This window comes from Ostrea edulis, chromosome 1, assembly GCF_947568905.1.
Source record: "Ostrea edulis chromosome 1, xbOstEdul1.1, whole genome shotgun sequence".
Taxonomy (NCBI): domain Eukaryota; kingdom Metazoa; phylum Mollusca; class Bivalvia; order Ostreida; family Ostreidae; genus Ostrea; species Ostrea edulis.
Window position 1 is genome coordinate 20,974,455 of NC_079164.1, and position 14,287 is coordinate 20,988,741.

The 14,287-nt window shown below is 35.0% G+C and overlaps 1 protein-coding gene across 1 annotated transcript; it reads left to right on the plus strand.

Moving 5' to 3' along the window:
- The first annotated feature begins 202 nt into the window (after window positions 1-202).
- LOC125663643 (COX assembly mitochondrial protein 2 homolog) lies at window positions 203-8,468 on the plus strand. The gene is made up of 4 exons (XM_048895937.2): window positions 203-254; window positions 4,677-4,757; window positions 7,718-7,789; window positions 8,057-8,468. The coding sequence occupies exons 2-4, from the start codon at window positions 4,677-4,679 to the stop codon at window positions 8,141-8,143; spliced, it is 240 nt and encodes a 79-aa protein (XP_048751894.1). The 5' UTR covers window positions 203-254; the 3' UTR covers window positions 8,144-8,468.
- The last annotated feature ends 5,819 nt before the right edge of the window (window positions 8,469-14,287 follow it).

Consider the following 14,287-nt stretch of genomic DNA (forward strand, 5'->3'; position numbering starts at 1 on the left):
ATAAGTCGTTCATAGACCTTTGATATTAAGTTAATGCATTGACAAGGGTACTAATAACGTTTACTGATTTTTATGAACAGCTTTTGGTATGATTTTTCAAAATGTAAAATATGAAAGTAGTCTATATAAACTTTAACATCGCAGTCTGCTAGATATTGGAAACAAATTATTTGAAGTTTCTACGTACAAATTATTTCAACATACGACCGGAAGTTCCATATTTCGTAAGGTAACCTAGGCAGACATCTGACAAGGTATTTTAAAGAATATAACTGTAATATGTTGCATACTGTTCCTCTTTTTTTTTCAACCACTAGGGCATCTAAGTTTGGAGAATTTCTGTTTTTGCTTGGTTCTTATCATTCTTCTGCTTCTTTCTCGCACCTAAAATTGTCTGCTGCTGTTCTACATAATCCATTGCAGCATTGATGAAAGTATTAGATACTCAAGGGTATGATAGGCCAATATTATAATGTATCTAGTTGTGCAGAAATGTTTTTGTTTTCAGAATGAAGGGGGTTAGGGTACATTGGGGATGGGGTCTAACATAGAACTCTATGGTGGAGGAAATCATTAATTCCAAAATTCAACAGATGTCCTTGGGTCTTCAAATAAAAAGAGAATGACAGGACCTACAAACTAGCATCAAGGTCAAGGGACTCCAGATACTTTGACAGGGTCTGAATTTGAAAAATTTACATAAAAACTGATATAACTTTAGAACCTGGAATTATAGCAAAATGGGACCTTCAGAAATGATAAGAGATGATATGACCTACAAACTAGTATCAAGGCCATGTGATTTCAATGACCTTGAACATAAAAACTGATTCGTCAGAACCAGGTCTGATAGCGACATGGGATCTTCAGAAATGATGAAAGGATTTGGGACTTACAAATTAGTATCAAGATGAAGTGACTCCAGTGACCTTGACATCTGACCTTGAGCAAAATATCTTTTGTAATTTTAGAATTGGGATTGATAGAGGCATGGGATCTTCAGAAATGATAAGAGGATACAAACTAGTCTCAAGGTCAAATGGCCTTTATTATTATTACTTTAGAACCGGGACCAATAGAAATGTAGAATCTTCATGAATGATAAAAGGATGTTGTGATCTACAAACTAGTATCTCCAGTGACATTTACCATGAAAAATTGTATCACTTTAGAACCAGAATCGATAGATATATGGAATCTTCAGATGTGATAAAAGGATGTTTTGACCTACAAACTAGTATCAAGGTCAAGTGAATCATGGTCTCTTATTTAGAAATATGTAAATGATAAAAAGAAGCAATAATTTCTTCCACTCTAGGAGAAATAAAGGACAAAATTTTTTGATTTATTGAATTACTTTTAATGGGAGAACGTAACATTTTTTTCAAAAAACCTTTAAAATTTGTGTCATTTAATTAATTTCACTTTATCAAAAATGACAGAAAATAGTTAGAATGACAACATGGGAGACATATTTCAAGCCCTATAAAATCTGTAAATTCCAGGAGCTCCCGGAGGCTTTGTTCCCCCTCGACCGGGCCCACCAGGCTTTGCCCTGGACCCACTGGGGGCCTCAAGGCATCCCTCCAGACCCCCTGTCTCACAAAGTTGCCCCCCCCCCCCAACAACAACAATTCCTGTTGTGCTCAGAAAAAAACCCACACTTTTATACAGCCAGTACTTCATTTGGGAGACTTTATAATCAACAGATTATTATCATATCTTGTTTTCTTATGAAAATATAGTACAACTTTTAATACTCTTTATTTCTTACATTAATATTTGCTTATACGATTTTGGAAAGGTTAGGGAAGATAATTCTTACTAATTAATATCATATCTTGCAACCTAAAACTAAGTGCTCTAAGTGACATTCTCTCCTGATTTTGCTTTCAAGTAGGCGACAGATGTTGCTAGTATTTCATGACTTTCATTATAAACCAGCTTTTTTTTTATTTTACAGTTTACAAGGTCAAGTGCTGATTTTTCAAAGTTTCAAGGTGATGAACAGGAAATGTTACATAATCAAACCATAGGAAGGGTACCCAGTCTAAAGAACAATCAGGAATAGAGGAGACATGTCTTTTCTTTTAAGACATTTAAAGTTTGTCATCTGAACCGACTGGTTTTGTGGGGGGATGGATAAATGAAGGTTCAGGCCAAGTTTAAAAAGAATTGTTTGCTAAATATACCATCCTTATCTAGGGTGTGTAGATTTTTAGTTTTTTCTTACAAACACAAGAAAATATTGAAATCTTCAATAAATTTTCTGTAATACATATCACTTATTTTAAAAAATTCAACAGAAGAAATCAATTTTACTGATACAATAATGCGTCACAACCTAACACATCACAGTTAAAAAAAAACATCACAATCTGCTTCAAACACACAGAACTGTATCATTTCATGAACTATTCTATTAATGCATTATATGATATGAATTTCTTGTTTATAAACGCACTATATATAAAACTTGAGAAATGATGTAAACTAATAATATCGTATGTATTTGCATAGTTCAACAACTCTGCATAATGTACACATCTCCGCAATTTTTATTGTGTATAGCAAATGTCAGCCGCATTTTTTACTTCAGTAAATTCATTTCATGTATAAATTGTTCTGATTACGACTGCCCCAAGGTCAAAACTGGTCAACAAAATAAAATTCACACTGCATTCTCATGACGCATTGGTGGTCTTTTTTATTTCAAGTTTATACTTTTGGATGCAGACCCTGTTGAATGCCGCATGGTATCCACTCGTGAGAATCTTCCGTAATTTTAACCTCAATGTGTTAGTCTCCAGTTTTTGACTTTGTTAATATTCATCAAAGCAAACAGTCAGCTGGCCAGCACAAAATTTCTTTAAAAAAAAGTTTCTGATAGCCCACAAAATGTTCAGTCTGATTAAAACCAGCCCCCCTTCTATCATCGTCAGGACACGATAGGAGAAAGAGGGGCTGGTTTTAATCAGACTGACAAAATGTTCCTTCTCACAGCGAGAGCATGCAGCTTTTTTATATGCCTGTCTTTTGTTGGGCTGTATTGTTATTTCGGATTTCAAACATTTCGGTTGAGCATCACTGAAGAGACATTATTTGTCGAAATGCGCATCTGGTGCATCAAAAATGGTACCTTATAAGTTTTACATTATGACCCCTGGGTCGAGCGCTCTGCTGGTGGACTGTTAGTCCCTGAGGGTTTCTACAGCCCAGTAGCTAAGTACTTCATTACTAGCTTGAAAATACGGATGTATATTTAATTGCTGTTATAAAATATAGAAATTCTTTTCAAAATTAAGGATTATCTCCCTCACGCATAGCTCTTATCCTTAGACGAATTTAACTCCACTTTTTTGGCACAGTTTTTCCCTATAATAGCTCTAAAACTCCATTGTTATTTCGGATTTCAAACATTTCGGTTGAGCATCACTGAAGAGACATTATTTGTCGAAATGCGCATCTGGTGCATCAAAAATGGTACTGTGTAAGTTTTACTTTGTGGTATAGATTTTGTCGTCTCTCTGTTAGCTTTTTCGGGTCTGGATCATATATTGAGTACTGTGAAGCTTAGGACGATCAAACTTGTTCAGTTGATGCGTCTTAGGGGAAAAGTATGTCATGACTCAAAAAGTAGAACACTGTGGCCTCATTTTAGAATAGCTTCTGTCTTCAAGCAAGCAAACAAATATGCACCATGTACATGAAGTTCCAGACAGGACGTATCATGTATCCTATTAGTGCACTTGTTTAGTTATGCAGGGCTTGAAACTAACTTTTAAGTCTGCCAGTCAAACCGGACTGATAGACAACATTTTCTATCAGTCGATTGCAGAAAAATTAATCAATCCACCATTTAACTGAAACTTAAGGTAAATAAAAAAAATGAAACAATGCAATAATTTTATCTCTGTCTAAATTGGCAAACTGTTCATACAAGGAACAAAACATGAACTGTTTCTCCTGGTCACATCGCAACCATTTCTGACCATTTACCCTGAAAACTTCTTATTCATTTCTCCTTTTCATAAACCCTGTCACGCTATTTCTTGCTTTCGTTAGAATCTTTCCGTTTTTATAAGTTTTGTGACGGGTATTGACACCACACCATGCCTTGATTCAATTTTATCGTTGTTTCAGTAGTGCTTAAATTAACACTGTTAAAACGGTCTATATTGCAAAACAGTTTTTAAAATGACACAGACCAGATGATTTAATTGATGAGATTTACCTGATCAGGATTTAGGGCTCATGGCGAGTGTAACTGGTCAACAAGGGATGCTTACTCCTCCTAGGCACCTGATCCCACCTCTGGTGTGTGCAGGGGTCCGTGTTTGCCCAACTATCTATTTTGTATTGCTTATGGGAGTTATGAGATTGATCACTGTTCATTATCTTCACCTATCATTCCAGAAAACAGAATTAGTAAATCATGATGAATTTTAAGATTGATTGTTCAACCCCTGCCTTTGGATTTTAAAATCATTTTAAACATTTCACCGAGAGAATTTTTAAATTTAAATTTTGAAATAGGTCTGTAAGTCCGAATGTGCAGATTCAGACTGATAGGTAAACAAATCAATGTGTCCAGTGATTTTTATCAGTCATGGACTGACGGACATACGTTAGTTTCGAGCCCTGTTATCTATTCAAGACTTTAACATATATTTCAGATGCACCCTGACTTGTCACCTCATTTACATACAGAAGAATGTAACTTCTTGATTAAGGCCTTCAGAAGTTGTCAGGATCAGGTTTGTAGCCATAGATATCAAATAAAGTTCTTCACTTACATTTTCAGTGACCATCTGTCCATTTTAAAGAATTTATTTTAAATTTTTTTTTTATGTATAGTTTATAAGTTAATTTTTTTGTCAGGACATGCTGTAGATATAGAGGGTACCTAGAATGTGTGATCCATAACTGCAGCATTTTCATTCAACATTATTCATACTTTGAATAATGACTACACACCATTTATAGATGTGCACCTCATATTTTAAATTAATTGTGCATTTAATTAATTTATGGAATGCTAGCTAGAGACAGCATTAAGATTGTGAAATCAATAACTACACGATTGTAATGAAAATTAATCATTCAACATTTGCACTGATGTTTTGACAGATTTGAAGTTAAATAATTTATATCTGTTGACTTTGGTTATTTTTGTGATGATGAGTTGCTGTAAAGGGTCCCTTAATTGTGTAATCTGAAACTGCAACAGTTTTCACCCCACATTTGCTAGACTTAGAACATTATAATGGCACATGTTCAATCTGTTCATTTGGATTTAAGACAAATTCTGTAGATGATATACCCTTCCTATTTTGGACATAATTGACAGAAAATCAGAGTTGTGTGACATTATATGTCAACCCGAGTGTGGGATGTTATTGCATTTTCTGTTTTTATTGAAAATAATTAACAGTGTTGATGCAGATAAAATTACACTTATCAATGACTCCTTCTTATTCCATTGTTTGGAGCACTAACTTACGATATTTTGAATAAACCAATTCAATAAATTTTAGGCAAGTATGGAGAAGGGGAATAAATTAGTATATTTCAAATTTTTAAAATCCCTTTTCATTTGGGATCTTAAGAAAGAAGCCAAAATACTTTGGAAAATATAATGCAGTGTTTTATTCTTGTCATCCAGTAGTCATTTGTGTAAAGAATGACTCAATACTGAAACAAAGTTCAGGTCCCCAGGGAATTGAGTGGAGGCTTTGGGTGGGACTATAGGATGAAGATATATATGTATATGAAAATTCATAAGATTTTCTTTACTGTTTGGATAACAAGCAGATGATAAAGAAATTGATAAACGATCCATGTGTAGAGGGGGACACTTGTTTGTAGAGATGTAAAGTAGGAACTTGATAAATACAGGCAAGTACATCATGTAAATATCCTTTATAGTGTTACATACATGTAGGGGATTGTTAAGGCCCATGGAACATTTACTTAAATTTTTTCCATAGCATGCAGTATAGTATATTCACTATGTAACAGGAAGTGAGAAAATGCAACAGATCAGACTGGGGTTTGAACCTGGGCCCCCTGAATCTCCAGTCAGGTGCTCTAGCTACCAACTGAGCTATCTGGCCACTAGCAATTGAACCCGACTGACTGCTACATTCCTCCCTCCTTAAATTGTCCTTTGCCCCTAGCAGGAATTTTACCTGCAAGTCCAGGGGTGGTCAACGGCACCAAATGTAACAAGAAGGGAGAAAATGTGACGGACCAGACCGGGATTTGAATTTGGGTCCTCTGAATCTCTAGTCAGGTGCTCTACCAACTGAGCTATCTGGCCAGTGGTGAACGAACTGGCTGACCGCTACAACTATAACATATGAATAATGTGCATGGTTAAAATTCTTAGGAGCTACAATTATTCAAAGTCTATTTATTAAAAAATAGTTGTAGGTGCAGAACTGTAGATGTTTGGGGAAAATTATGACAGACCCAGTTTTTGCCAGAGAGCTACAGTTCTACAGCTAGGTGCAGTTAGGGCCCTGTCATCTGGAAGTTGGAATGCTAAATTACCTAGAACCAAAATTATGTAACCCCGTGAGCACTTTCTTTTACATGCAATACCTTAAGTTTCCTTGTTAAGATTTTCATAAACAACATGGGTGAACAAGGCAAGGAAAATGCCCATTCATCGAAATAATACTGTTATTTCTATCATATATTTTTTCTTGTGATAAACTGATATTTGACATTTTTATTGTTTGATAATATATATAAAAGATCTGTGATAAAATATATTAGTCACCAAATTAATTTAAGAAAATAAAAGAGATAATTGTGGTATCGAACCCATTAACCAAAATGCCCTATTTACAAATCAACTTGACAAGATTGCTTATATTTTTCACGTGGATTTAAATCATGCATGATATACCGTCTTCAATGTAAGGGACTTGGTATATTTTCACAAAACCCTACAGACTCTTTCATCTAATAGGGGTTATTGCTTCATATTTTTGAAAAATGTACATTTTTAGTTTAAAATTTTCTATAAGAATTTGTTTTTAAAAAAATGGAGTCAACCCATACATATTGAAATTTTACCAAACTCGACTGTGAAATGGTCAAATTTGACTGTGTTCTCTGTTTTACATTCCTATATGTCAAATAATGTAATTCCTTGTTAATTTGTTTCATTTACAAACGATGATAAATATACATACTTTAAAACTAATTGACAAATTCTCTGTTTTTGAGAGTGATTTTGTATTTGTTTGTTGTTACAGAGTTATGGGACTTACAATTTTGAAATATTAATATGATAATAGCACTTTCTATGGCATGTAATAACTTGAGATTACTTGAAAAAAAAATTCATATAATCTAAAGATATTGCTAGGATTAAGAGAAAGATACCCATTTGATTTTTCACATTTATCATTGTGTAGTTATTATTTTTTTTTTATTGATAAGGCAATATCACTTTCTATGGCATGCAGTACGTTACACAAGTAAATTTGTAAATTTCGCGTGTAATACTCAAGAGACAGAGGAAAACCCCTTTTGATGTTCACTGTCTAACAGTCGCTATGGCAGGCAATAACTTTAGTTTCATGTGTTCATCAGGCACCATTGTGTAGCCCTTTTCGACTGGCTGTTTTCTGTTAAATTGATATATACATGTCATACGACCCATTTTCCAGTTCTGAGATAAATTTTGTGGTTTTTATTACAGCATGGCTTTCTAAAATATGTTGGATACTGCGATCCCCTGTTTGCAGATGTACAGAAATGTCTGAGACAAGAGGTAATCACTACTCTCTAATTACTAGTGTGTTTATCTTTTTATTATTGTGATGAATTTACAGAATTTATTGTAACAAGTACGGTATAAAATACAATGTACAACAGCTAGACTGTTATTCAATGAAGTACTTGATTGCAAAATATCTGACTTATTCAAAATAATGTAATAGTAAATAGCTGTAGATGGACTGATCATGTTCATAAACATGAAGACTGCCGCATTGGCTATCTGTAATATTTTGAAAATACAAGCAATTATCTTTTTCAGAGAATTAATCGAAGATTAGAGTACCAAGAAACTGGAAAAAGTAAGATGAGAGAATACAGAGAAAGACGAGCAAAGGGAGATGTGTAGACACCAATGGACTTGTGCACGAGTGAATGGACTTGTGTGCGCGAGTGAATGGACTCTTGCGCAGGTGAATGAACTTGTGAGCTGGTAAATTGTCTTGTGTGCGCGAGTGAATGTACTCTTGTGCGGGATGATAGACTTGTGTGCACAGGTAAATGGACATGCATAAGTGAATGGACAGGTTTTTGATGTGGAGATGCGATTGTACACATTACAAAAGTGATAGGATGTGGCAATATAATTTTTGTAAAAAAAAAAATCCTCTTGGGTTAAACCAGTATGTTGTATTTTGTACCAATAAACTGACATTTGTGAATTGAGACAGCCAGTATGTATATCTGCTTCTTTGTGCAGTATTCCACACCCTCATCAGTAAAGGGCTATTAACACAAGATGCCCTTGGGCCACATCACTCACCTGAGCCACCTTAACCCTGTCATTATTCAAGGTCAACACCAAACAAGATCTTACCATAAAAATCTATATACAGAATATGAAAGTCCCACCTTAAATAGTTCAGGAGATATTAAATAGGTCAGGTTTTTCTTAAAGTGGGTCAAACTCCAAGGTCAAAAAATTAAACTCCATTGTGTCAATATGTCTTGTCAAAAAGAATATCTAGACAAAATATGAAAGCCCTTCCTAAAATAGTTCATGGTATACTTAATAGGTAATGTTTTCTTAAAAGTAGGTCAGACTCACAGCACATGTCAAAGGACATGATATGAAATGAAAGGTCTTGCCATAAGAAATTTATGAAAGATCTACCTTAGGTAGTTGAGGACATATTGAATAGGTAAGATTTTTATTATAAATAGGTCAACTTCCAGGTCAAGGTCACACACCATTGGATCACATGAAATCTCTTGTCGTAAGGAATGTATATTGTATATACAAGATATGAAAGCCCTAGCTTAGACAGTTCAAGAGATATTTCCTATATTTATCAGCATATAAAACATTGATCCCTTATTGTGGCCCCACCCAATCGTAACCGCAAAGGGAATACCTAATTGAAGACCTACGGGTAATTGAAGATTTATGGAAGACTTGCATAAGACCTACAAAAATGTGGACTATATACATCAAAACTAATATGATTTATTGATTAAGCATGTCTCAAATATAAAATGAACACAAACAATTTTGATAAAAATAAATTTTAAAGTGCATTTAAAAAGCTCGGTATGGGGAACTTTTTTTTCTCTATTAGACGACCTAGCGCAGGAGCGATAACTCACGTAAATATATATCTACAAATCAGCTGTTCTAATTGTTAATCATTTCTTTTACTTTTTAATTTACAATTTTGAAACATTTTTCTGATCTTTTAACAAAGAAAATATACAAAAAATGATTATTAATTGAACAGATGATTTGCAAGTAAGACATTTATACGAGTTATCTTTCTTGCGCTTGGTCGTCAAGAGAGAAAAATAGTTGGCCCTACCCAGCTTTGAAAATACATTTTATCAAACTTTTTTGTAAGTCTTCCGTAGGTCTTCAATTAGGCAGGCCGACTGCAAATGAACTTCGTATGTGGATCAACGCCTAGACTTGCTCAAGTCTCTATGTTTAATAATCATTGCTCTCTTTAATACTTTTAATAATGCCAAACTATGTTTGGTGACATTTAAGTATGGTAGAGAGCAGATATTTAGACTTCTGAAACACAAAAGAAATTGAACGAAATGATAAAGTAATAAAAACAACATAGAGACTTGAGCAAGTCTAATCAACGCCATCAGAGTCTGTTGCCATGTGTACACAAATGTAACTATGATGTCACAGGCGTATGTTCCAATATGAAACACGAGCTTTCAAATGCATAAGATGTCTAAGGTATTCTACCACTATCATTTTCTACTTTTATGTTTATGTATTAGAGTGAATAAGACGATGATACCAAAACTGAATCTGTGGCGAAAATATAAATAACACATTATACAGGGAATTGGTTCTGGCCTATTAACCTTATCCACAGAAGAAGTGCATCGATTTGATGCAATTCTTGCGCCGATCCACGTCCAAGTCTTCTTACCGGTTACGGAAAAAGACAAGCGCGTGATCCGATTGTGGCCCCACCCTATCTCTGGGGGCCTTGATTTTAAAAACTTGAATCTGCACTGTGTCAGGAAGCTTTCTTGTAAATTTCAACTTGTCTGGCCCAGTGGTTCTTGAGAAGATTTTCCCTATATATTTGTTGCATGTAGAATTTTGAACCCCTAGTGTGACCCCATCTTAAAGGCCGAGGTTTTCAACCGGTCTGTTTTCCTGAGGTAAGTTAAGTGAAGGGCGGAGCTAATTTAAGGCAGGTGTGAAGCCCCAAGCCCGAGGGAACCCTGCTAGCTGGTATATACCGTCCCAAATACACGGGATATTATCTGTGGTACCTGCTTTACCTGTACGTTTTTGTAAGATTGAAAAATTCATGGTAGTGATTTTTCTTGTGCAGATTAATCGAAACGTTGATAATTAAATCTAATGAATCAAACGTAAAAGTTAAAGCTCGATAAATTTATTCAAAGTTTTTTTTGTATCCATTTGACTGCCTTCCTTCTTCGGATACTACCCAGTATCCGACGATATTTGACTGCCAAACATACAGTTTCCGACGGAAGTTTCTGCGTACTGCGGTAGATTTTCTGGCAATGTACAGCTGATGTACCGATCATCGTCCCACGCCCCATGATGACTATATATTCCGAAACAGCTTAGAAAGTTTCATTCTGTTTGAATTAGTTTTTCTGGACGCACATCAGAATTCTCTGGCTTCCTAAGTTGTCTATGTGACTCGATATGGCCATAACGCATGGCCTACACAAACAGGACATTCGTATTTTCCAACAGTTCCTTGAAAAACTGGTCTAGACGAGAAAATTTGTTCTTCCTCTGGATCCCAATTCCAACCATTATACACAAGAATGAGCCCGTGTAGCGGCTAATTTCTCTTCCGATAAGTTGAACTTTTGTCGCCATGTTTCGAGGGGAAAATTACGCTTATAAATTTTCAACTGAGTGTAAACAAGATTTCATTAACATACAATGTATTTACTCATAATTAATCTGTTTAACATAAAATCGATGTCCGTGTAAATTATATTCAACAATCCATAATAATTATTAAAAACCTCATATATTCTATTATAATTTATGTATTAATTGTATGCAAAATTTACTACTACTATTGTGTGACGCTCTCTACATGAAAAAACCAAAACCGTTTCCCTATCGAGCTGGATTACGCGGTAAGCATCAAACGATTGCACGGGGGCCTCGATCGCCAGTTAAGATAGATAAGGTATACACAAAGAGTAGTAACTAAATGTCCATCAATTTCTAGCATCCAATCTGAAGCTTACTTTCTCCTGATTGACAAGGGTTCACAGGCCAGGTAAATTTGAAGGCGGTGCTTATTTTCTCGGTCTAAAGGCCTCATTAGAAGACATTTCTTCTTCTTTTTTTTACTAGAACTGTTCAAAGACCTTGGACTTTGACCTACTTTTCAAAAACATTAACCTTGGCTATATCTTTCGAACCAAGGGGATAGGAATTTCATATTTAGATGCTTCATGGCCAGGCCTTTGATATGGTATCAAAACGTTTGACCTAGTAACCTTGCACTTTGACCTATTTTTCAAAAATGATAGGTTAAGTACATGTATAGTCATGCTTCCCGGTGAGCTATGATGTCTTCTGACAACTCTTGCAGAATTTTCGTGATTATCTCCCCTTTGAAAGGAGCATGGACCATCATTTGAATAAACTTAATCCCCTTCACCTAGGGATGCTTTGTACAAAGTTTTATTGAAATTGGCCCACTAGTTATGGATAGGAAATTTCTTAAGATTTTTAAAATACGTCTGTGGTTTTTTTTGCGATTATATCCCCTTGGAGAAGGGTATTGACCTTCATTTGAACAAACCTGGATTCCTATCACCTAATGATGCTTTTTGCCAAGTTTGGTTAAAATTGGCCCAGTGGTTTGGAGAGAAGTCGAGACAGACAACGGGTGATCAGAAAAGCTCACTTGAGTTTTCAGCTAAATCTTTGTACTACTCTTCCACAATTATAATTGGATACTTGAAGAGGTACATTTACTTATAAAGCAAGCATTTGTTTTCACTGAATTTATTCCCCTCAACATGGTCCTGTTGTCATGGTTCCCGGTGAACTATGATGTCTTTTGACAACTCTTATTGCATTTTCGTGATTATCTCCCCTTTGAAGGGAGCATGGACCATCATTTGAACAAACTTTATAATCTCCTTCACCTAGGGATGCTTTGTAAAAAAAAGTTTGATTGAGATTGGCCCACTAGTTCTGGAGAGGAACTACTTGAACCAACACCAAAAATATCCTAGTCACATCGTGACGTGTATTACAGTTTACCCTGTTTAATCTGACACCTGCATAAGTCATTTCACTGTTTACTCCACTTCTCATTTCTAACTCTTCTACAATGTATAGGGAAAGCAAAAGCCCCAGGTTTTAATATTAAAAAACTGAAAATAAGCAATGTGGCTTAACTCAATGTACACATGGGCAGAAACTTCCTTCAGTGATCTATACCCTTTGTAGGACTGAGTAATGGTACTCGTATGATACATGTAAAAAATATCAATACTATGGCTGTACCAGTATACCAGTACAATATTCTAAATTATATTTTTAATTTGTGTGAAGTAAATCGATATAGATTTTTTTTTCTGTTTCTATTAACTGTAGATTTCTCTGGAGTTGCAATTCTATCTCCAAGACCAACTTGCTGATTATTTCCCACAAACATGATGAGGTTGTCATAGTAAAAATTTTGAATATTACACCTACTAATTGAATAAAGTATCAAGTATTGTATTTCTCATTCAAATTTCTTTACATTTCAACGTCAGTTTGCTATGAAACCTATTAACATGTTACGCTTTCTTTGTGAAGAAAATCTTAATGCCACACTGTAAACCATAGGCGCCTGGGTCAAAGATATTGTTCCTATATGTAAACAATGGAGGAAATTCCGAACAACGACCCTCTCTATATTTTGAAAATATAGAATAGACGGTGTCAAATTTTAATAAAACAAAAATTTCGTGATGCCTCAGGTGGGATAAGACTTTTTTTGCGCCTATGCACTAGACAATAATTTTGGTGTTGCAATGTCATTAACCAACAATTTTTAAGCAGTCTAGCTAGGCTATTCCAACCTGCGGGCTGCGAAGCACAGAGATTTCTAGGAAATATATGATATGAAAGTGACACTCGTGTGCTTGGCGTTTTAGATATATTTAATCTTCTTTTTTTAAATGGCTTTCTGTAAACAGAAAAAAAAAATATTTTTTTTTATTATAGATTAATTTTAAAACGTCAAACACCTCTGGTGACACTTTCAAAAATGTTGGTTTTTCTTTCCAATGACCTTTACTTTGAACATGAATCTGTGCTTATAACATCAGATATCATATAACATTTTCAATGTTTTTACCTTTACCTGATGAAATGATAGACATTTCCTCATGAATATGAACGATGTGCATATGCATCTTGATAAATATAATGCGACTGTTTTAACGACTGGTAATATTCCGAAACAAATAAATGTAAAATGTAATTATAAAAAAATTATTACACGAGGGTATGAACAGCAACGAATACTTTTCATGAAGCGCTAAGTGCTTCATGAAGATACTCTCACGTGTTTTCAAAAAAGATAATGACGATGATTTCACATCATACAATAACTAGAGGAGCTGGGATACACATTTGGAAAACAACATTACGTAGACTTCTAGTATGTTGAAGATTCAGCTATAAAGCAAGGTCTATGTATGATGTCCCAGGATACGCGAACTCTTTGCACTGCGCCATGGCTATGAAATTGCAATTTTGTTGTATAATGTAGGTAGTTAGCTGCAAAGCTGTAGCTCTCTAAACAAGAGGTACTGTGAGCAATGCTGACTAAGAATACCCTCCCTCCCCGCTTACCCCAATCTCCCAAAGGGTGTTGTTAATAGGTATAAATTACCTCTTTCCTGAGTGTAAAAATATGGTATGCTTTTGTAGAAGAAAATGGAAGATATAGTCCGAACACAAATCCATGGTATAGATGGTTTTCATATGACGTATTTTGACCCCGAGTTATTCCCCTTGGCC

Coding starts and splice junctions, on each gene's coding strand:
- LOC125663643 (XM_048895937.2), top strand. CDS start 4,677: ATGCACCCTGACTTGTCACCTCATTTACATACAGAAGAATGTAACTTC. Junction 4,758..7,717: donor TCAGAAGTTGTCAGGATCAG/GTTTGTAGCCAT, acceptor TTTTTATTACAG/CATGGCTTTCTAAAATATGT. Junction 7,790..8,056: donor AGAAATGTCTGAGACAAGAG/GTAATCACTACT, acceptor TATCTTTTTCAG/AGAATTAATCGAAGATTAGA.